This window comes from Desmodus rotundus, chromosome X (assembly GCF_022682495.2).
Source record: "Desmodus rotundus isolate HL8 chromosome X, HLdesRot8A.1, whole genome shotgun sequence".
Taxonomy (NCBI): domain Eukaryota; kingdom Metazoa; phylum Chordata; class Mammalia; order Chiroptera; family Phyllostomidae; genus Desmodus; species Desmodus rotundus.
Window position 1 is genome coordinate 18,091,116 of NC_071400.1, and position 25,294 is coordinate 18,116,409.

Below are 25,294 nucleotides of genomic sequence, written 5' to 3' on the forward strand. Positions count from 1 at the left end.
TTTGGGTGATTATTAAAAAAAGCTGCTTTACACATTCATGTGCAGGTTTTTGTGTGAACACAAGTTTACAACTAGCGGGTAAAAATTAAGAGCACAATTGCTACATTGCATGATGAGTGGCTATTTAGATTATTTTTCATTTTTTATATTTAATTTGTTTCAATTACAGTTTACATTCAGTATTATTTTGTATTAGTTTCAGGTGTACAACATAGTGGTTAAACAATCATATGCTGTATAAAGTGTTGCACATGATATTTCCAGTATACTCATGGCACCATTAATGTGATTCCTTTACTTCCATAGTTATCAGACTTTCACTCAGCTTCATTTCTGATGGTTCTGAGTGGTGGTTACTCTATATTTTAGTTGTAATTTTGATGTGGTTGAGAGAAGTGGTGAGCCGTGTTTATCTATGCCACTATCTTGACCATAAGTTTCTATATACTTGTCTATTGAAGGGCACTTGTGTTACTTTTATATCTTGGCTATTGTAAATAATTCTTCAATGAACATAGAGTTGCATATATCCTTTCAAATTAGTGTTTTGGTTTTCTTCAGATATATACCCAGAAGTGGAATGGCTGAGTCATAAGGTAGTTCCATTTTTAATTTCTGTCTTGGTTACTGTAACTTTATAGGAACTCTTGAAATCTAGTAGTACCCGTCCTCTGGTTTTGTTTTTCATCAGATGGCTATTCTGAGTCTTATGATTGACTTTCCATACAAACTTTATTATTGACAATCACAAAATCACTTGCAGGGATTTTCATTGGGATTCCATTGAATCTTTAGGTCATGTTGGGAAGAACTAACTTCTTAATAATATTGAGTGTTTGTATCAATGAACATGGTATGAACATGTTCATTGATATATGTTTTGTTAGAATTTTACATAAACATTCCATTTTTGTGTGCTAATGTAAATGGCATTGTGTTTTCAACTAGGAATACCATTTAGTGATTGTTGGTAAAGCAACTGACTTCTGTATAAATTTTGTATCTTCCAACTTTGCTGTAGTCTCTTATTAGTTCAAGGATAACTTTTTGTGAATTCTTCGAGACTTTCTACATAGACAATCACGTCATTTGTGAACAAAGGAAGCTTATTTCTTCCTTCTCAACCCATGTATGTAGGATTTACTTATCTTGTCTTACTACATTAACTAAGACTTTAAGTACAATGTTGAATACAAGCGCTGAGAGATCCCTCCTTGTGTTGTTTGTGATCTCAGGTGGGAAACCTCTATTTTTCTCATCATTAAATATGATATTAACTGTAAATTTTTTGTAGATATACTTTACCAAGGAGAGAAAGTTTTCCTGTATTCCTCATTTGCTGAGAATTTTTATCATGAATGGTGGTGTATTTTTGCAAATACTTTTTCTGCACCTGTTGATATGATCATGTAATTTTTCTTCTATTGCCTATTGATATGGTGAGAGATTATATTAACTGATTTTTCAGTATTGAACCAGACTTGCATATCTGGAATAAATCCCACTTGGTCTTGGTGTATAATTTTTGTAATACATTGCCAGATTTTATTTGCTAATATTTTGGGGGGTTTTGCATTTAGGTTCATGAGAGATTTAGGTCTGTAGCTTTCCTTTCTTGTAATGTCTTTATCTGGCTTAGGTATTAGAGTAATAATGGTTTCACAGAATGAGTTAGCAAATGTTCTCTCTACTTCTAAATTCTGGAAGTGATTGTTGAGAATTGGTGCCCTTTCTTCCTTAGATGTTTGGTACAATCACCCATGATACCATCTGGACCTAGTGCTTTCCTTTTGGAAGGTTATTAATTATATATTCAATTTGTTTAGTAAATATAGGTCAGTTCAGATCATCTGTTCTCCATGTGTTAAGTTGTGGTAGTTTTTGTCTTTCAAGGAATTGGTGCATTTCATCAATTCTTATCAAGTTTGTGGGCATAGTTTTTTTTAATATTCATGTATTATCATTTCAGTACCCATGGAATCAGTAGTAATGAACCCTGTTTTATTTCTCATGTGAATAAATTATATTTTCCTTTTTTATTGATTAGGATGAATAGATATTTTTAAATTTTTACTGATATTTTCAAATAACTAACATTTGTTTTATTGAATTCTTTATTGTCTTTCTGTTTTTAGTTTCATTGGTTTCTGCTCTAATTTTTATCATTTCATTTCTTCTGCTTGCTTTGGATTTATATTACTCATAATTCTCTAGTCTTCTTTGATTGGATCTTAGATTACTGGTTTGAGATCTTTATTCTTTTTTTAAAAATATATTTATTGATTATGCTATTACAGTTGTCCCATTCCCCCCCAACTCCACTCCATCCTGCCCGCCCCCTCCCTCCCACATTCCCCCACTATAGTTCATGTCCATGGGTCATACTTATAAGTTCTTTGGCTTCTACATTTCCTACACTATTCTTACCCTCCTCCTGTCTATTTTCTACCTACCATTTATGCTACTTATTCTCTGTACCTTTCCCCCCTCTCCCCCTCCCACTCCCCTATTGACAACCCTCCATGTGATCTCCATTTCTGTGGTTCTGTTTCTGTTCTAGTTGTTTGCTTAGTTTTCTTTTGTTTTGGTTTTAGGTGTGGTCATTAATAACTGTGAGTTTGCTGTCATTTTTACTGTTCCTATTTTTGATCTTCTTTTTCTTAGGTAACTCCCTTTAACATTTCATATAATAAGGGCTTGGTGATGATGAGCTTCTTTAACTAGACCTTATCTGAGAAGCACTTTATCTTCCCTTCCATTCTAAATGATAGCTTTGCTGGATACAGTAATCTTGGATGTAGGTCCTTGCGTTTAATCTTGGGTAATGTAATTATGATGTGCCTTGGTGTGTTCCTCCTTGGGTCTAGCTTCTTTGGGACCCTCTGAGCTTCCTGGACTTCCTGGAAGTCTGTTTCCTTTGCCAGATTAGGGAAGTTCTCCTTCATTATTTGTTCAAATAAGTTTTCAATTTTTTGTTCTTCCTCTTCTCCTTCTGGTACTGCTATAATTCGGATGTTGGAACGTTTCAAGATGTCCTGGAGGTTCGTAAGCCTCTCCTCATTTTTCCGAATTCTTGTTTCTTCATTCTTTTCTGGTTGGATGTTCCTTTCTTCCTTCTGGTCCACACCATTGATGTGAGTCCCAGTTTCCTTCGCATCACTATTGGTTCCCTGTACATTTTCCTTTGTTTCTCTTAGCATAGGCTTCATTTTTTCATCTACGTTTCGAACAGATTCAACCAATTCTGTGAGCATGTTGATAACCAGTGCTTTGAACTGTGCATCCAACAGGTTGGCTATCTCTTCCTCGCTTAGTTGTATTTTTTCTGGAGCTTTGAAGTGTTCTGTCATTTGCGCCATTTTTTTTTTCTTTTTTCTTTCTTTTTTTTTTTTTTTTTTGTCTTGGCACGTCTGTTACTTTAAGGGGCGGAGCCTTAGGTGTTCCCGGGGCGGGTAATGCTGGTCGCTGCGCTGTGACGCTGTACGTGGGGGAGGAGCCAAGAGGGAGCAATGGCACCCGCCTCACTCTCCTCCGGACCTCAATCCTCCACCCTGACACCCACAATCAAACTGGGCCCCTCTGGTGCTGGTTCCCGAGTGGGTGGGCCTGTGTACACTCCAGGCCCCCGTGGGTCTCCCCAACGAAGGCTGGGAGTCTCTCCTGCTGACGCCCCAACCCCCACGGGCGTTTTCAATCAAAGGTTTGAGGCTTATTTCCCCGAGCTGTAGCCCTGGGCCGCGCGGTCTGCTTCGATCCCCGCCGTTCATCCGGTTTATCTATGTTCAAATGTGGGGCCACAGGGTGCTACCCGCACTCTGCCTGTCCCGCTCTCCGCCACTCCGACTCCGGCCTTCTCGGTTTATCCGCACGAATGTGGGACCGCAGGGTCTGCTAGTGCTCGGACTGCCTGCCCCGGTCGTCCCACACTCCGCCAGTCTCGGTCCTGCCACAGCTACGCGAGTCCTTTCCACCCAGGTGCCCGTCTCCGCCCCTCCTACCGGTCTAGATGAATGTTTATTTTTTATTTCCTTGGTGTCGGACCCCCTTGCCATTTGATTCTCTGTCAGTTCTGTTTGTGCGAGGAGGCGCAGTGTGTCTACCTACGCCGCCATCTTGGTTCTCCCTATTCTTTCTTAATATATGCATTCGGTGTTATAAATTTCCCTCAAAGCATTGCTTTCCTCATATCCCACCAGTTTTAATAAGTTGTATTGTCATTTTCATTTAGTTAAAATATTTTAAAATTTCACTTATGATTTCTTCTTTATTTCATGTGCTATGTAGATGTGTTGTTTAATTTGAAAATGATTGAATATTGTCTTGTTATCTTTCTGTTATTGATTTGTAATTTAAATCTATTATGGTGTGAGAACATTCTTTTTTTTATAATTTCTATGTTTTTCAATTGTTAAAGTGTATTTTGTGGCCCAGAGTGTGGTCTGTGTGGGAGAGTGTTCCATATGATCTTGAGAGGAATGTATGTGTATTCTGCTGTAGATGAAGTATTTTATAAATGTCAGTGAGGTCTATTTGATTGATGATGCTCTTTGGTTCAACTATATCCTAATTCTGTGTCTGGATTAGGATGGATTTGTTAGTTACTGATAGAGGAGTGTTAATGTCTCCAATGTAATTGTGGATTTGTATATTTATCCTTACAGTTTTATCATTTTTTGTCTCACATATTCTGATGCTCTGTCGTTAGGTGGATACACATTAAAGATTATGTCTCCTGGGAAAATTGACCTCTTTATCATGTAATGCTCATTTTTATACCAGCTAATATTCTTTCCTTCAAAGTGTGCTTAGTTTGCAATTAATTTGTTTCAGTTTTTTACTGAATCTTAGCTTGTTATTTCTTTCTCCATCCCTTTATCTATATCTGTAGACTTCAGGCAGGATGTAGTTGGGTCTTATTTTTATATGTACTTTGGTAATCTCTATCTCTTACTTTGTATATTTAAACCATTCATAAACATGTGAAAAAGATACATGGACAAAGCCAAAGGGCAGTATGATTGAGGGTGGGAGGTGGGGATGGGTGGGGTGCGGGGGAGTGGTGGAGAGAAAATGGAGACAACTGTACTTGAACAACAATAAAAAAATAAATGAAGTGATTAGTGGTGTTATTAGATTAACATCTACCATGTTTGAAACTTCTTTATATTCATTGCACTTCTTTGCTATGGTTGTTTTTCATCTCCCTCTCTTTTTTTGCCTTCTTTTTGCCAAAAGGTTTAGTCCATCTCTTTATAGTTCTTTTTCTTTTTCAGTTTAATTTATATTGGTTTCAGGTGTGCAGATTTAGTGGTTAGACAATCATATACTTTACATAGTGTTTTCCTCAATGTTTCCAATACCCCGACTGGACCATACATAGTTATCACAGCATTATTGAGAGTATTCCCTATGCTTTACTTGCATCCCTATGATTATTTTGTAACTACTAATTTGTATTTTTTAATCCTTTCACCTCTTTCACCCAGGTCCCATTCCCTCTCCCCTTTCTGTCTTCTCTGGTTTTAACTGAACAATTTTTTTATTCCATTTTTCTCCTCTTTTAGCATATCAACTATGCTCTTTTTTTGAAATTTGTAGTGGTTTTCCTAAATTTTTCCCTATATATTTTTAACTATTATTTTTCCACTTCCAGCTAAACCTATATTGCTTCAGTGGTTGTGTGGTTACCTTGTAACAGAATTCCTGATTTCTCCCTCCCATGCCTTATAACATTGCTGTCATTTTATTTTTCTTATCTATATGCTATAACCACTAATGCATTGTTGCTATTATTACTTTCAAAAAGTTATCTATTAGATCAATATTTTAAAAAGAAAATATTTTATTTTACCTTTATTCTTTCTCAGATGTTCTTTTCTTTATGTAGGTCCTATTCCATGAGTTACATAATTTTTCTGAAATGCTGCTTTAACATTTTTTGCAATTAAAATTAGTTATTTATTTATTTTTATCTAAGGAAGTCTTTATTCTTCCCTTTTCTTTTTAAAAAATATTTTATTTATTTATTTTTAGAGAGGTCTAGGGAGGGACATAGAGGGAGAGAAACATCAATGTGTGCTTGCCTCTCGTATGTTCTCTACTGGGGACCAGGTCCACAACCCAGGCATGTGCTCTGACTGGGAATGGAACTGGTGACCTTTTGGTTCACAGGCCCACACTCAATCCACTGATTCACACCAGCCAGGGTTCTTCTTCCCTTTTCAATCATAACTTTTCTGGAAACAGAATTCTAGGTTGGTGGTTTCTTTTCTTTCAGCACTAAATATTTCACTTCTCTCTTTTGTTGCTTGCATGGTTTCTGTCGAGATGAGATGTTCCTTGTAATTCTTATCTTTATTCTTTTATCAGTAAGATAGTTTCCCTCCCCTCCTCTGGTGTCTTAGAAGATTTTCTCTTTGTCTTTGGTTTTCTGTAGTTGGAATATGATATGTGAAGGAGGAATTATTTTGATATCCACCTTGCTTGTTATCTTCTGAGTTTCCTGGACTTGTAGATCATGTTTATCATAAATTTTGTTAAATTTTTGGCTGTTATAACATCAAATATTTTGTTCTGCTCTATTGTCTCTTCTTTTTCTGAAATTGCAATTACTTATAATTTACACCTTTTGAATATGTCTCACAATTCTTGGATATTCTTTTCTGATTTGCTGTTTTAAAATTTTTTCTTTCTGTCCTCATTTTGGTTTGGGAAGTATCTGTTAACTATTTTTTTTAACCTCACTGATTCTTTCTATGATTGTTTCCAGTATACTGATGAGCCAGGAGAGGCATATTTTATTTCTGTTTGTGTTTGTGTTTTTAATTTCTAGCATTTATTTTTGATATTTGTTAGAGTTTCGATCTCTGTAGCGGTGTGGGTAAAAGTAGGTTTACAGTTGTGAGTATGCCGCAGTGTTTATTCTTGTATTATTTATTTATTTATTATTGTGTCCATAATACAATACAACTTTAAACCTAATTTTGCCCACCCCTGTATTTATATTACCCATCTGTTTTTGCATGTTGTCCATTTATTCCATTAGAGGCCTTAACATATTTAAAATAGTTATTTTAAGTTTCCTGCCTAAAATGTGTGTCATATCTTAGTATGCTTCTGATCACTGGTTTGTCTCTTCAGACATTCTCTTGCCCTTTAGCATGGCCTGTAATTGTTGGTTGAAAGCAGAACATGATATATTGTATTATTGGGTAATAGGAACTGAAGTCATTAGGCTTTCAGTGTGAAGGTTTATGAGACTCTGAATAGAAGGCGGGCTATTTAATGTTTGCTGTAGCTATCGGTGCCAGAGGCTTTAATTTTCTTTGGTGTTCTTCTTTATTTTTTTTTCCATCACCTGTTGTTTTGGAATTTCCTTAGGACCTCCATCTTAAATAGGCTTTGTGTCTTTTGAGTGGTAAGGTATGGAGGGAATGGAAGTGGTCTATAATCTTATGATTAATCTTAGTTTTTTAATGGGCCGAAGTCTTTTAGCATCCTTTTGGCCCTGTGGGTATGACAGGAAGGCTGGAGGGGTAGAGTTCTCTAAGTGCCCTTCTCCTGGGCATTAGGCTTTGGTAAAGTTGTGTCCCTTGGACAGGCATTTGCTGTGGAGAAATTCACATGGTGTATTTCTAAATTATTACTTTTCTCCTCCCCCTGCATGGAAAATAAGAAGACTTTTCTTATATCTTTACCATGAGAACTTTGTTTTCTAGAGGTAAATCCCATAGAAGTATAGGGGACCTACTAGACTGGGCGCCCAGGAGTTTTTATGTCTCAAGCTAGTCCATATTCAGTCTCTATCAGTTTGGCAAAATTATCATTTACGTGTTCATGCTAGTTTACAACTCCAGCAGCTTCTGCTTCAGGTAAGCTGATCTCAGCCATAATTCTCTGTGATTTGTCTGTCTTCCTAGATTTCAGAATAGAAGTTTGCCCTGTGATCTTAATCCCCTGATGGGTCTAAGAAAAACCATTGATTTTCAGTTTCTTCAGCTATTTTGTTGTTGTTGTTGGGAATGGGAATGATGACTTACAAGCTCTTTATATGTTGTAGCTGAGACCAGAAGTTTCCAACATCCAGTTTTCAAGGCTAAAGTATGTTTTAGAATTAGCAGTGGTCTTGGTGTTAGACCGATCTACATTCAAATTCAGGTCTTAGCATTTAACTATAGGTATTACCTTGTGTGAATCACTTATCCTGTCTGTGCTTCAGTTTCTTCCCCAGGCAAATAAAAATAATTCAAAACACATACAGTCATGTTAAAGTTAAATGAGAGGACACATGTGAGCAAGTTTATTACAGATCCTTACATGTACGTTGCTGGTACCTCATAAATTTAGGTTTATTTTTCAATTAAGGTACATATGGTTGAAGCCCAACCCACTGTGTGGCATTTATCCTATGAATTAAAAGAGTTCTTATAAAATATTTACCGTTCTTACAACGCCAGAAAAACTGCCTTGAAAAAAGTAGCCTGCTTCTATAAGGACTACTTTATCTTAAAGGGCTTGATGGTAACTCAATGTTTCACTTATTCTTATTTTTCCAACCACAAGTATATTCTCCTTTTTAAAAATGTCCAGCCCTCTACTGAAAAGGTCCATGAAAATACATTTCTTTCTGTCTAGATTTGAATACAGAAACATCAGCACCAACTATTAAGGGCAATCATTTTGCTACAGTGATATGCTCTATGCCCTGGGCAGGGGGATGTGGAAGTTGTTGAACCATTTAAAGAGAGGAAATAGCCTCATTGCATACTTCGCATATCAAAGTACATCTGGAGAATTGTGTCCCTTTTTGAACACTATAATTTATGGAGGGTGTCGACAGTACTAGAGTGTGTCCAAACAGTGGTGATCGGAGTGGTAACGGGGGCATTTATAAATCTAGAAGCCTTGCTGTATTTCATTGTGTATTAATTCAATTTATTAGATCTATTTATCTGTATCATTTATATTGCAAAACATTTTTGTTTTTTAGACTACTTTCTAACTTTTTAGAATTTTCCCTATTAGTGCCAAAGTTTTCATAGTAGCTCTGATTTTATATTACTCCATTTTTTCCCGGACATAACTCTTGACCCCTTCCTGGGAAAAAGACAGAGGAAAACCTCCCCTACCTTAAGGGTATATTATTATCTGACCAAAGAAATCAATGAGCTGAACTTCCTTGCAGTAATTCAAGCCTTTGGCTTCATTCCATGAAACTTCAGGTTGCCAACCTCAAGCTGAGCATCACTTTTCACCTGGTGTTAGTTCCTTTAAGTCCCAAAGGAGCCTTTGCTTGAGTGATTTTGGTTTGGTCTGTTGCCCTGTGATATAGAAGTGAAGGAGTTGGTCAAAACCCAGAGATATGCTGAATGGATTCTGAGCTGTGAAAGTTGGAGCAGGGAGCACATGTGAGCTTGAGGTTAGATATGAGCCCCTGGCCCTTTCCCCTGCTGCAGTATGTGTTGTGACTTTTCCTGCGGGAAGAGTTCATGATCTTTTGTAATTTTTTTCTATTGATCCAACAGTGCTAGTAACAGAAACTTTAAAAAAAGATTATGGCAGTGTAGTCTATGGAATTTCACTGTCATATATTTTGCACATTAGAGAACCAATGCCCTGTGCTAGAGATGAAATCTGCCTTGTCAAAAATGCAGTTTAGGGTAGCTCACAGGATTGAGATCTGCAGCATGGCATCGCAGTACCAGTCTTCCTTCTCCTATTTTATGCTTCCCTAAAGCAAACGTGAAAGTATGACTCTGCTTTGTTGGTCTTTGGACTGCAATTTCTCCTAATACATTTCCATTCATAGAGAAGAGGCCAATGGAATGATAATGAACTTTAAAAAGAACTTAACTTTTTACAAAGGTTTTTGAAATTATGTGTTGGCTATAGGGCCGAGTGCAACTAGAACGTAACCATTGCTGAGAGACACTAGTCTGAGTTGACTACTTCTACTCTGCAGTTTTATGACCCTAGAAAATTGCTTAAAGTCTGCTGAGTCTCAATCTCATCATCTATAAAATGGGGGTTGCAATACCAAATCTGTAAGTTGTTGCAAAAAGTAGGTATTATAATATACTTGGAAATGCTAAACCATATAGCCTATGATTATTTTTAATATAAGTGTGGTGTATCTCTACCTCCATCTTCCCAGCACTTATATATACCTAGTACCTAGCACAACACCTAATATATAGTAAATGATTGCTAGCTAAAATGAACGAGTAGTTTTCAATTTCCCTATTTCTGATGATTTTATAGGATTCATTAACTGATCCTTTGTTTTGGGCCATATGATTTCTTGGCTTAATTAAGCCTTTAGCTTCAAGGATTGAAGGTAAAGTAGAATATGGGGTTGGGAAGACATTGTTATAAGATCAATAAACTTTCCAGAAATTATTTAATGTTCTAAACAAAACAATATGAACATATAGCAATGGATGGAAATGAAAATTAACTTTCTCAGGTGGGCTTGGAAGCCCAGTAGATTGCAATGGCATCTGCTCAACATTGCAGGGCAAGTCATAAGCTCAAGGGAAAAATCTAGCAAACATGTTCTACCTTGTGGAGGATCTCGGGCAGATGAGGGCGGCACATGCTGGAGCTCACTTCTGCCACAAGTGACTGAGATGCTGGACTAAGTGATCCCAAGGAGCTCTAGGAGTACATACAGTCTTTCTAGTAGTCTGAAAGTGGTAAAAATTTGATTTTTGAAAGCTCATGAATTGGCATCATTTGGAGTGCATCTGTCATGGACCCTTGCACTTTGGAAGGAAATGAAAGTACGAAGTTAATTTTAAATGTCTCAGGATTCTTGGTTATTTTTTTTTGTTTTTAAACTGTCTTATTTCTTAAAAAATGTATTATTGTGGTTATTTTCTGTTCCCTCATATAAATGTGGAACTCTGATTATTTGGAATAATTTATGTCTGGTATGTTTCTGTTTGGAGGAAATGAGCTGGTGACATTATTTTTCCTCTCTTGAACCAATGACACTAATTGGGCCTTATGCCAAGTGGTGAGGGCAACAGATGTAATCCTGAATTTGTAGCTTCTGTAGAGTAGATAAGGCTTCTAAGCCATGTGGAAGCCATACTTAACAAAGAAGCTTAGCAGTTATAATTCCAGATGTTCAGCTTGCAAATACCAAATGTGTTATTTTCAATATTGAATGTATGGATAAGTTCATGGATTTTTTTTTTCCACTCAGATACCCATTTAAGGTATAAATTCCATTTCCAGATCTGGCAATCTGTCAACATAGTTCCCTTTAAAGTTATCTAGAGAAAATTTACCAAAATGATTAAATTTGTGATGGCTTTTATTCTAGGATAAGAATTTGCCCCTCTTCCAGAGCTGAACAGGCTTAAATTGTTATGGAAGTGTATATAGTATGTGATTTGTTGTCAAATACTTATCTCTGTCACAAAATGAAATGTCATGAAATACAAGATATTTTTAACTGAATAAATTAATGTGAGAAAGAAAAATAACTTTTCCTTAGCCTATTTAATCAGTATTTTCATGAGAGGCCAAAATGTTAACTGAATCCTGGCTTTTGTCATTTGGAATATAATTTGTATGTCTAAGAATTTATGTACATATCAGGGTTTGGACTTGATGTTCAGGAAGGAAAATTGATTTATAGGAACAGGCAGTAACTGCAGGAGTCGAGGCAATATGTGTCAATTATTTAAGGCAAATGGAACCTTAATCACCATAGCAGTAGAGAAATTTCAAATTCAATTACACCCTAGATTTTCATGCTTTAATTTGTGGGCATTTCTCTATCTCTTATTTTACAGAGGCCTTTGAAATTGTTGTTCGCCACGCCAAGAACTACACCAATGCCATGTTCAAAAACAACTATCCAAGCCTGACCCCTCAAGCTTTTGAGTTTGTGGGTGAATTTTTTACTGACGTGTCTCTCTACATCCTGGGTTCTGACATCAATGTGGATGACATGGTCAATGAACTGTTTGATAGCCTGTTTCCAGTCATCTACACCCAGCTAATGAACCCGGGCCTGCCCGAGTCGGCCTTGGACATCAATGAGTGCCTCCGTGGGGCAAGGCGTGACCTCAAAGTATTTGGAAGTTTCCCCAAGCTTATTATGACCCAGGTTTCCAAGTCACTGCAAGTTACTAGGATCTTTCTTCAGGCCCTGAATCTTGGAATTGAAGTGATCAACACAACTGATCACCTGAAGTTCAGTAAGGACTGTGGCCGAATGCTCACCAGAATGTGGTACTGCTCTTACTGCCAAGGACTGATGATGGTTAAGCCTTGTGGTGGCTACTGCAACGTGGTGATGCAAGGCTGTATGGCAGGTGTGGTGGAGATTGACAAGTACTGGAGAGAATACATTCTGTCTCTGGAAGAATTGGTGAACGGCATGTACAGAATCTATGACATGGAGAACGTACTGCTTGGTCTCTTTTCGACAATCCATGATTCCATCCAGTATGTCCAGAAGAATGGAGGCAAGCTGACCACCACTGTGAGTACCAGTCTACAGTTTTCAGAGGAACTGGGTTCTATTGGGATGGGGCAGCATGGCTAGTAGCAGGTGCTCTTCAAGAGAAGTGAGAAAATGATCAGGGGGTGGGAAGGGATGATGGACTGAACTACCTCCCAGAGTTAGGCAGCACATTAAGACCACTAGTTATGGAGTCATGATGCCTGACTTTGAATTTTAGCTCCACCCATTTGCTTATTATCGGGACTTGGGTAAATCATTTTATCTTTATGATCCTCATATTTCTGACTTATAAAATAAGGATAAAAAGAATATCTTGTTCATAGGGAATAACGTGTTAAAGCACTTGGCATGTGCCTGGTCCACAGTAAGTCTTCAGTAAGTGTTAGCTGTTACTGCCACTGTTGTTAGTGGTCATGATCTTCATGACCGCCCTGGGGGTCAGGAGCTACTGTCTCCATTTTATAAACAGGAAACCGAAGCTCAGTAAAAGTGTAACTTGCCCAAGAGATCCAGCTATAGTTCGAGGAAGATCCAGGATTTAGAAATTGATTAGATCTCCCTTTAATTGGGTTATCACCAATTTTCTGATTCTGATTTCACTCTCATGTTCTCAGTCTTATATATCATGTTACCATTTTAAGAAATGACTTTAAATGCAGAAGAACCAGCTAGAATCCACTAACTAAACCTACATATGAACATAAGCAAGGCAAAACATTCATGTTTTCCAGCAGTTGTTTCTTTCTTTCTTTCTTTTTTTTTTTCCAGCCTTGATTATATGAGTCAGCCTGATGGGGTTTGTGATGGGATTTGTGATGGGACATTTCTGCAAGTGAGTCAGCACTTTGCTTGGTTTCAGTTCCACATTGTTAGTTATATTATACCTCCAAGCTCAAGTGCATACATTCAGAACCACAGGAGGCACCCACTTTTCAATTTAGAACAGAACATACAGCCAGGAGCTGCTAGCCGCATCTTAGCTACCAAGGTAGTGGTGAATGATTCCTGAATGCTGCCAGCTCTGTGGAAGGTGATGACAGAATCATCTAAAACCCTAACATTGTTGAGGTCCTACTACATTTCAGATACTCTGCTGCCCAGTTTGCATAATGCTATCTCACAGGCCCTAATAGTGTCCCCATTTTACACCAGAGGAAATGAAGCTTAGAGAGGTTAAATACCTTGCCCAAGATCTCAGTGCTACTTAAGTGGGGTTGACAGAAACTGGGATTCAAATTCAGGTTTGTTTGACTCATACTCTTAGCTTCTATACAGTGCAGCTTCTGTGTACTCCAAGCCATTGGTTACCCAGAATATGTAGGGCGAACTGGGCTATTTAACCTTGTCTTTAAATACTGGAAAATGATAGGGGTAATTGGTTTCTTTGGTGAATTAAACTAGGAGGGAGGACAGAAATGATGCAACCCACAGCATGGCTACTTATAGAGCTCCAATTGTCCCATTCACAATGTTAGCCATTTAAAACACATTTGCTGAGAAAATCTTTTATAGCAAAATGAACAGAAATGCCCTATCTAACAATAGTGTTCTTCGATGGCTAATTATTTCCTTGACTGCTTTACACTTCAGGGACAGATTCTGGGACCTCATACAAAAGTAAATCTCACAGAACTAGCAAAATGAAAAGTTAGTGCATTTATATGGTCATTAACTTTATATTGATTGAGGGCTCACTATGTGTCAGGCACAAAACAAGGGTGCCAGGGCTGTGGAAACATCTTCAATACGAGGAAAAATAAGAAGACAATATTACAGACATGGTATAGGAGGGTTTAAAGTTTGTCTGTGCTCTTGGTTACTTGACAGCAACATAACTGATCTTGAAAACATGTATTCTCCTCTTACACACAAAATACAGGGTGGGGAGCTGATAAGGGATTAAGTGCATGGTTTTGATCATGCTCTGGGCATGAAGATTTATTTTAAAAACTTTAATTAAGCATCTGCTTTGTGTATGGCACTTTGCCAGGTGCTGGGTATTCAGTCACGTAAGACATAGCTCTTTTTTAAAAAATGTATTTTATTTATTTATTTTTAGTGAGAGTGGAAGGGAGGGAGAAAGAGAGGGGTAGAGACATCATTATGTGAGAGAAACATCAATCATTTGCCTCTCACGTCCCTAACCGGGGATGTGGCCTGCAACCCAGGCACATGCCCTGACCAACTGGGAATTGAACTGGAGACCTTTCAGTCTGCAGGACGATGCCCAATGCAGTGAGCTACACCAGCATAGACATAGTTCTTAAGTCTTGGAAAGGTCGGTCTAGTTGACTGACAGACATGCCACTGAATACATTTCACCACAATGGACATTTCACTATAATGTGAATGTTGGAAAGGCGATGAGAGATTAGCTAGTTCAATCCCATTGATTTAGAAATGAAGAAATAAAGTTCAGGGAGATTTGCCCTAAGTTATATGATTAATAGGAGAGCCAGGAGTAGAATCCAAGGTCTTCTGCTGCTACGATCTAACTAGCACTCTTCCCACGATACCTGTCTGTCTCCCATTAGACCCTCCCCGTCTTTCACTCTAAAAACTCCATTAGCATTTTACAAAAACATTGGGAACTTAAATTGGATGGCTATTTCAGGGTGCCAAACCTGCTATATCTTAGTTGCATGAGTGTTTGTGTGTGCGTGCGTGCACATGTGTAGAGAGAATAAATTTCATGTCATTATCATTTAAGAAGAAAGTTCTTGGTTGTCAAGAGGTGCTCAGTGATGCAGTCCCTTTCTGTTTGGGCCATTAAGGGCCTAATTGCCCCAGTTCCTAGGTGGATATGAGAGCATGAAGTGTGCCTTCCCCAGGGGATGCCTGAGTTAGAACAGAAAGCATATGTAAACTCTGCCTTGTTGCTATTTTATGATTACTGACTTTAAGTAATACATACCAAATGGCGATGGTGCGGGAATCATTGGCCTGGTACGATCTAGCCCATACTCTGTACGGTCCAGAAAGGGGCTGGACCATTTATGGGGGCAGAGGCGAACTGAGCGCTGAGTAGACTGAAGACGTCTTTTCATGTTAACAAACCCACAGAATGCTCCAAAGTCAAAGTAGATTTAAAACTAAAACATTAATGAGATTTTGCTGTAACACCCTCTCTCTTCCATTGTGTTAATATGTAGACCCTTGCCAGTCAGTCCTACTTGAGGTTAAGTTATGGTGATAGATGTCTTTGATGATACGTTCTTCTTGATCTCTGTTGGGACAGTCTTTCTAGCTAGCTATAAGCTGTGCCATGAGGTCTACCATACAGGGACTTCACCCAGTTGTTTTGGTGGCTACCGTGTACCCCATGTTATAAAGGACATTTTGGTCTTCTAAGTGAATGGGGCACTATTAAATTTTTGAAAGTGTGGCCTGTTAGTATTTTAGTTTTCTATCAGATAGTTTTCAATTCTACCCAGTGAAAGCAGGCAGGCAAACGTTGGGGTGTTGTCACTGGCAGCACACCTGGAGGTGGTGAACGTCCTTTTGCAAACCTGGATCATTATCACAGTCACTTTGGGAACTTGTTAAACAGATTCTGGAGTCCCCCCTGAGGATTTCAATACTGTAGGACTGTGGAGAGACTGGAGAATTTGTCATTTAAAAAATGCTCCAGTTGATTTTGATACTCCCTTGGGAGCAATTCCAGTTACCTCATTTGGGAGATAAGGTAAAGCCCAGAGGTTGGAAGTGAGTGACAGTTAATGGCAAAGTTAGGACTTCAGATTCCTCATCTAGAGAATGGGGTTGATTTATGGAAAAATTGCAATAATAGGTTCAAAGTACCGGGCAGAGTTTCAGGCACAAGGCAGGAACTCACATAGCCCCAGTCCAGTTCCCTTTCTATTACATTTTTCTAAGTGCCAAATGGACAGTGAGTTTTTCTTAAAGTTATTTTTAAGTGTCAAGATGTATAATGTTATTTGTGTCCACAAAGTGAATAAAAATAGTGTATGAAAACATGTATGTGTGTGTGTGAGAGAGTGGGGGTGGGAAGGGAGAGATAGGGGAGAGAGGAGAAAGGAGATAGGATAGGGACAAGTGAAGGAGAGAAAAAATTGTACTGAAAAGTCCAAGTAAGTATTAATATTAGGACTGGACTATGAATAGATCCATCTTGACTTTTTATCTACATTTGTAAACTAGGTTAACTATCTGGGCTCCAAGTAAGTATCAAGCAGATCTTTAATAGTATTTGGGAAAGAATATCACTGTTAAATTTGTTGGCACATTATTGAATTCCACACCTTATACTTTAAGCAAATATACATTCTTACAGTTTTCAATACATATAGGTTCAACATTGTTGTTACATGACACCCATATTGTTGAATGCCACAACCTTCTTTTAAAATGCAATTGTTTGTATTCTGAAACCCTTTTGATTGTCATTACCATATATCTATGTATGGATTATATGCACAGCCATTGTATATTTCACATTATAATTTAGGCCACTGATTGAAGGAGTAATACTCAGCATGTTGGATGTTTATTGTTCTCCCAGAAAGTTTCCCAAAACTTTCTATGACGATTTTATTTGGTTTCTTTGTCCCGAAAGTAATTGCTCACATATTCTCCCGTGGCTGTTTGCACTTTTATTTTTCCATTTGTACTCATGTAATTTCTTTATTGATTCATCTCAGAATTTCTTAGTATTAGTGCTTCCTCTCCCACAATTTCATTACCTTAGCTTGTTACATGCTTCATTGAATATTGTGCAAAATTGCAACCTTTTCTACCACCAATATTTCTCCCATTTTTCCTCATTGTAATATTTATTTTAGCACTATCTGAAATTGGACTTATTTCAGGAAGCATTTGTTGAGCATCTAATTGTGGAAACGCCAGGATCGACACTGGGGGTCCCACGGAGTGGCTGGAAGATAACCATGTCTCTGTTGCCGCCCTCACAGCTCACTTGGCTGGCAGGTAGCAGAGCTCAGATTCAAAACTGGATCAGCCCGACTCCAAAGCTCATTTTTCAACCGTTACTCTGTATTGCTCCCTCAAATAGTTCCGCTCTCTCTTCACCAGAATCTTCATTCCCCAAACACAAACTAAGTAGGTTTTTATTATCTCATTTAATATCCTGTATTACTCTCTACTGTTTTTCCAGCTGCACAATCAGTGTTTTTTAAAATTCCCTCTCCCTCCTTGGGGACCTTTGCTATAATATTTCCCAATTAAGTACTAACAGGCAGGAGATTTTTAGTCTTCATCATACTTAAGTGTGCAGAGTAATTTCTAGGCAAAGAAGGAACGTTTACGTAAGTGATGGAAGACCTGGTGACACAGTGAAATGACATAGCCTAGAATCTATATGAGCAGCACCAGTGGTGAGGAATAGGCTATGTTCCAGTTGCAGTGTTTGAAATCTGCCTGTTAAACCAACAGATAGTTCTTAGCACATTTGCCTTTTATTCTGGACCTTAACAGTACATCCAGGTCTCCATTATGGTACTTCCTTAGTAGTAATATTGCCTACTGAGGATGTAACATACTCTGATATTCAAATATGTCTCTTTCCTTTGCTAGAATTTCTAAACATATCTTCAGTGAAGTCAGTATTTATTTATATGTGCTAGAAGCTCTGTGGAAGATTCTCTGTTGATCCTTGAGAGTAATTCACTCTATCAAATTCTTATATTTTGCTGTCTTTGTGGGTGACCGTAACTCATCAGAATTTCCAAGATTAGCCCCTATGTTCCTCTCTGCTTTTGAAGGCTGAGGTTATTTCTCAGGTGTCAAAATGTCAGTGTTTTTCCCTTACGCTATCAGTTTGGACTTTCATTTTTTAGTCTCAGATAGAGATACCTTGCCTGAATTCATACAAGTGGCTTCAGTACCAAGTGATTTCAAAGTGATAAAAACAAGGAAATGGCTCACTGCCTAAAGGGTGTCTGTGGGTCAGCACCTAGAACTGTGGTAAGCACCTTTGTTTACATGAGGTCCATTTCTGGAAAGGCAAAACCGTTTACAGGCTGCCTTCCTTTATTCATCCACAAGAAAATAGCTTTAGTGCTTCCCACAGGTGAAATGCATAGTTTTTAAACATAGATTACCTATTTATTACAGAGAAGAATACAAATGGAAAAAAAATGGCACCCCTTTTAGGCACTAAATGTTAATCTCCTGGCAAGTTTCAAGCAACAGTCACAGAAGGAAAGCTTTTTTAATGTTTCATCCTGAAATTATATATATTATAGCTCACAATAGGAAATTAGGTGGGCTCTTTACGACTCTAGAATTACTTGCCTTTGCAAGAAATGGCAGTGTGATTACCAGTTGTTTTGTATGTTCTGAATCTTTAGAAAGTTTTCCTCCTTCTGTGGTGTATGGGCCGATACGGCAGGAACATGTCTTCAAAAGCTGTGAAAGATCTGAGATGTTTACCCTAATTGCAAGCCAACGAGTTAGCCGACCACAGTTTCATTGGTGGTGGTTAAAGACACAGGGTTAGTAGCTCAGAGATGAAGGATGGTTTATTTCTCGCAGCACTGGCAGTGGCCAGAGTATCAGCATTTGTGCAAGGTCCCCAAGCTCTACTTCCCATGGGGTAAGGCAAAGAGGGCTAGATGACTCCTGTACACTTGGTGAGCTGCATTAGAGGACAGGAGCCTTATGCTTAAGGAACTGAAATCTGTTACAATAGGCAGTAAGCGTGCCTGCTCTTTTCTCTGAAGGGATGCACTCTCTCTCTAAGGCTATTCACCATACAAAGATTCTTAAAAAATATATAGTCTGTGGGGGAAAAGTACCTCTATTTATAAGACATGCAGAAATACAAGACCCATGGAAAATGGTCCTGCAACACATGATCCTCCAGCCTTGGATGCCTGCAAGAACATCTCAGGTTCACAATGCTGTTGAAGGCTCACATAAGAAAATTTGAAGTTAGTGAAGACACTTAGCTCAGCCCTGACTGCTTGGCCAAAAGGCAGGGGTATGTGGCGCGTGTTGGAGTATAGCAGAAGGCACATCCGAAGAGAGAACAGTAGCAGTTTTCTCAGCTCTTTAGAGAATACTTGAAAAAGAAAAGTCTGGAAGGGGAGCCTGACTATTGCCTCTGCTTAGAAGCAAACCCTGCTCCTTCGGGTATCACTACTACTCTATTGCTCTCTCTCTTTTGGTCTCTAAGCTATCATGTATTTTCTTGCTTGTTCAGGCTCTGGGGTTAGGAGTTTGTGTTTCCCAGTGGCTTGGGTCAGTGAGGTTTTTCTCTTTTACTGCACTTCTAAGGTGGCACAAGTGGTAATCACAGAGCACTAGATAGATGCTTTTGTATGTCTGCTGGGAGTGATGTGAAGGACTGATTTGTCCTCAGAGTATATTCAGAAAGGTTAGAAATCAGGAATATTCGCCCAAGTGGGCAAAGTCCAATAAGGCCTCCCCATGACCTGATATTCTGGGAATCCGTGTGTTCCCAGGATGACAGTGAGGAAGTCAGAAATGCCTTTTTTATATTGGGTGGCCAAAGCACACAATGAAAGCAGCCTCCTACCTGGCAAAGGCAGAAAAGCCCCTGAATATTTGTTCTCTTCATTGCAAAACCTAAAACGCCTCAGAAAACTTGGAGCCATGTACACAGTGTGATTCCTCTGTGATCTTTTTCTTTCCCCCACTTGGAATAAGGTTACTCTTGGTAACTGTAGTTCTATATCATTCACACACAATGGCACCACAGGTACCTTGGCTCACTAACTTCTTATACCTATGCATTTTGCTATTTTGCTCAGGTCTCTGGCAGAAAATGCTTTCTACTTGGGCTGTTTCTTAAAGCGTAATTCCCTCTAGCCCATCTGAATACTTGAAAATGTATTTTGAATATCACAGAAGCGTATTTAAGTGAATTTGCACTATAGTACACTAATTTCCTCAAGGGAGGGTGTGGTTATAAAACTTGCTGTAGTAATGAGTTTCACAAAGGCCAAGATGAGGGAATTTGGGCAGTTTCCTTCCAGGGCGTTGCAGCCTTTCTAAGGTAAAAATAAAAACTTTATTAGTACCAGCAGCCACAACTTTCTGAGTGCTGGTACTGGGTACCCACGCTAGGTCTCACAATTTACCATTCCTTTCCATGTTGGCAGGGGGTGGGGCATTAATGGAGAAAGACAAATAACCTTCATTTTGGTTATAGCACAGACTTCTTAATGTCCTTTTAAAATGTCCCTTTGGGGCTTGGAGTTCAGAATGCATCAGACTTCCCAAAATACTGTAATGGGCATTGAGGGATCTTACTGGGGTAATGACAATGTTCTAGAACTGGTCTGTGGTGATGGTTGCATAGATTTAGTAGAAATCATTAAATCATACATCTGACACGGGTGAATTGTCAAAATCCAAAAATATGCCTGAATAACATTGTAAAAATATTTCATAAAAAATAAACTGTGAACATAATATAGATGAAGCATTTCAAATAGAGCAGCATATAAACATATTATAAAACAGCTGGTGAAACCATGCATGTATAAATATTAACCATTTCATTCAAATAAATCACCATATGAAGTGAACTAAACCAATACAAGCGATGCTGGAATCTAGAAGACAAAAAAGATATCCCATTGGTGAGTGCATAACCCAGGAAGGCTGTTTTCATATTTCACACTTGGGGTGGGGTGTTGGGGGAGGGTTGATGCTGCCTTCTTATTAGCAAATTTAAAGCTTTTCTGAAGAATATTGAGAGAGTGAATTAATTTTTCCTTTTTTCATTCCACTCAGAATGTCCAAAACAGATAAAGTAGGAAACAGAGCCATTATATTTGGGTGCCGTCTATTATCATTTACTGACTGAGAGTCTATCTAAGCCTTTCTGCTTTTTGCAGATAATTAATTTTATTCCTAAATGTAGGAAAGAGTGATTGTAATCAGTATGTTTGTACTTTCAGTCACAAACAGAGCCCATCAAAGATATGCAGTACAAATAAACCTCATAAAATACACAGCCCAAGCACTGCTGGTAGTTAATGTGCTATCTTTTTATTTCAAAGAAAAAATATAAGGATGATTTTTTAGAGTCCATTTGGCTATTCTTACAGAGTTAATACATGAACACTTCTTTTTCTAACCCAAGCCTATGCTGTAAATTATTTTCGTCATTAAATCTCATGAAGCAAAGCTGAAGGAGACTTTGATGGCATAGAAATCAACTTGTCAATAATCGAGTATACATATTTCTGAGTTCTGGGTGTGGGTTTTCTTTTGCTTCTGTAAAGTTACAAGTGATCAGATCTAAATTCAAGTCTCAGGTTCATGGGATGAAAACTGAGTGTTTGCGAACAAATTCTTCTTAACTTTTTTGAAAGACATTTGTCATTTTTTTTTCTAGCTGCCCACATCCCACCTCTGACCAACCAATCCCTCCTCAAAGCCTGTCCTTTCTCCCTTTCCTTCAAAATTGTACCTTACTCAGAGTTTTGTTCAATCAGGTCCTGCATTTGGTTTAAAATAATGATGTTTGATCATAGTTCAGTCATCACAGGAAGCCTATTTCTGTTTCTAGTTTAATGTGTTCTCTCTTCTCAGAAACAAACTCACTTCACTTAGCAAATTATATATTGCCAGAAAACTCTTCAAAGGGGTTATCAAGTGTGGAGAGCTGAGTCACTGTGACTCAGTTGTAGGAGGAAACGTTTAAGTGTATGTAGGACTTTTTGGTGCTTCTGAAATCACTTGCTGTGGAAATTGCACAGGGGAAATAACATCAGTCCAGGAATCAGAGTATTGAGATAGGGTGTTTACGTGCTGCCAGAGGATAGTGGCCTTAGAAAAGGAAACAAAATATAACCAGAGACATTGAAGTTAAGAACAGTCTAACAATGGTCAGGGGGGAGTGGGGAGGGGACAATGAGGAGAGGGGATTACAGGAACTAGTATAAAGGACACATGGACAAAATCAAGGGGGAGGGTGGAGGTGGGGGAAGGAGGGGGTTTCGGCTGGGGTGGGGTGGAGGGATGGGGAGAAAAGGCACACAAGTGTAATTGGATTACAATACAAAATTAAAATTAAAAAAAAAAAGAAAAGAAAAGTAACTTAAACCCATACATTGAAGAAGGTAATGATGATGAGAGTGATTATTTATTTATTAATCATTGCCACGTGCCACACCCGGTTCTAAGCACTTTACATGGTTTAACTCATTTAATGTTTAAGAGGATACTGATAAGGAAGGGATTATCAGTATCATTTTCCAGGTTAAAGAACTAGACAAGCGAGACTTCTAAGTAGATGCCAGCTACAAGGCCACTTCAGGGGCTCTATACTGTAGGAGCTCCTGAGGGTCATCTTGGCCAGGGCCAGACCCAGTCTTAGAATGTATGGTCAGAGCTGGGCTTCCTGTGCACCTGGACCCAAGCTGATTTAGCTGGTGAGAATCAGGCAGAATGGAAGCTGGGACATTGCTAAGGGTCTTTCATTGCTGACTGCCTTCTCAGTTACTATTCATCCTGTTCCCTACATTTGGGCCATGAGAATTCCTGTGAACTTCCAATGGGATTAGCTTTTATTGTCTGCCTTTTCTCCTATTTGTATAAATCCTAATTAAATTTTTCTAAATCTGCTTGGAGCTCAGACTTCCCTCAGGATCAGGACCTATTTCATTTACCTTTAAAAAAAATCCATTCTTGATGAACTCAGGTTCAAAAGATACTTTAAAAGATATATGGCATCTCCATTTTCCCCCTTTCAGATCAGAAATCCAAAGAATGGTGAAAAAATACCAAGCTCTCTGGATTTATTATTATGCCTTAAACCCTTTAATGATCTATTTCCAAACATGGAAAGAGTTCTTTGGTTACTGAGTTCCTGATATACTCCACTGTCCTATTCTCCTTAACAAATTCTTAATGTAAAATGAATGGGTTTATTGACTGTAGCAACCTTGTAGTAGATTTTTTAAAAATTATGAACACTTTAAATCAGTTTTGTACAGTCTTTTTTTTTTTTACAAGTTTTCTAGATGTAAAGTACTCTAGGGAAAAGAGCAGGAAAGTAGTGTCCTAACTCTGATTAAAAATAAAGCAATAATTGTGATAAATTGGCATATTCAAACTTGACAGATACAAGCTGACAGAAGTTGTAGAATACATGTTGTATTTCCCTTTAGTATAAAAAGATGTTAACAAGCCCCAGATCAGGGAGAGTGAAAGACTACACACTGGTGGAAACATTTCCCTCATACATCTGTGTTTATCAAGTTTTAAAGTCTGTTCCCTCTCCCACCATTTGTTTTGCATCTGTAATCCATTGATTAAAAAAAAAATTAATTGCTTTTCTGTGAAAACCCCCATTCAGAATTGTCTCAGCTCTGGTTGTCAATGACTAAAGACCCTTTAAGATACCACAAATAATATTGACAGCAAACATTCCTTTTTTGTTATTCTATTACAGTTGTCCCAGTTTTCCCCCCTTTGCCCTCCTCCTCCCGTCCCACCACCCCCTCCCACAGTCAATTCCCACACTGTTGTCCATGTCCATGGGTCATTCATTCATACACATTCTCTGACTACTTCCTTCACCTTCTTTCCACTGTTATTCCCCTCCCCTCTCCCCTCTCATTGCTGTCAGTCTGTTCCATGTTTCCATGCCTGTGGTTCTATTTTGTTTGTTAGTTTATCTTGTTCATTAGATTCCTCTTGTAAGTAAGATCATATGGTATTTGTCTTTCACCAACTGGCTTATTTCACTCAGCATAATCGTCTCCAGTTCCATCCATGCTGTCACAAATAGCACCATAGAGATTTTTTAAGGGCACAGCTTTCAAGATGGAAAGGTGAGTCTGTACCCTGCATGGGAATGGGTCCGATTGGTGTTGCAAGGAGCAGAGTAAGAAAAGGCTGTGTGCTATAGTAGGAACAATGTGGGCTTCAGCCATTCCTGATCTTAGTGGCCATGGGCATAGTATACAATCATCCTTAGCTGCTTCATAAATAGAATGGGGTTGAGACTGGCAACCACTTAAACTATGATGAAAATTAGCAATAATGCCTAGCACCCTAACATTATAAAAATCTGATATGTAATATGATTGATTTCATATGCTATGAGACAAAGTGGCCTTTTCTTCCTAGGTTTTCCCTCACATGGGGGTGTTCATCTTTAGGGTTCTCTCATTAGTAGCACCATCATGGATAAATATTTATTGAGCTCCGATGCCAAAGACCCTATGCCAGGGACTGGCAACACAGATATCAGGAAGCTGTTTCAAGAAACTAAACTAGTTGGGTTGCAGCAGAATTTATGGATCTTTCCCTGATGTTAGGATGGTCTTTCAGGTGAGGCTGCTTGTCCAGGTTCTCCACATTTCTCTGAAGGACCTGAAGTTCCTTAGTGTATGTTCCTTGGTTTGTCTTTGAACAAATGTATTCAGCTTGTGTGGCTGTAGTCCTCTGCTCCCATCTGCCCAACTCTTGCCTCTAATAACCAGGAGGATTAGTCATGTTACCCCCAGATGTTCAGGTGACTTGATTCCCAGCCAGTGAGACCAAGTTGAACATGTAAGTTTTCTAGGTGCTTATAGTGGTCTTCACAGAAGACTCACAAATAAAAGGCAATGTGATATATCTAGATTCTTGATGGGGATTGTTAACATTCATCTTCTTTTGTTCTGACTTAGTGCTGAAATCCTTGGGAGGAGGAAAGGACTCAAGCTGTGTTTATGGTTTCTTTGTTTTAGAGTGTGTATTGTACAGTAATGCTAAATTGCTTTGGCCGGGTACCACTGTTAAGTGATGTTTAAATTTAGGTTGGTATAAAACTGAATAGATGTATTTTACATATCTTTGGTATAATTT

The 25,294-nt window shown here is 38.4% G+C and overlaps 1 protein-coding gene across 1 annotated transcript in view; it reads left to right on the plus strand.

The window, feature by feature from the left end:
• GPC3 (glypican 3) overlaps positions 1–25,294 on the plus strand; it is a 420,931-nt gene that overhangs the window by 220,332 nt on the left and 175,305 nt on the right. Inside the window, exon 3 of the mRNA XM_024566786.4 lies at positions 11,805–12,499. Coding sequence (XP_024422554.2) covers positions 11,805–12,499 — 695 coding nt within the window. The remainder of the gene's footprint in view (positions 1–11,804; positions 12,500–25,294) is intronic.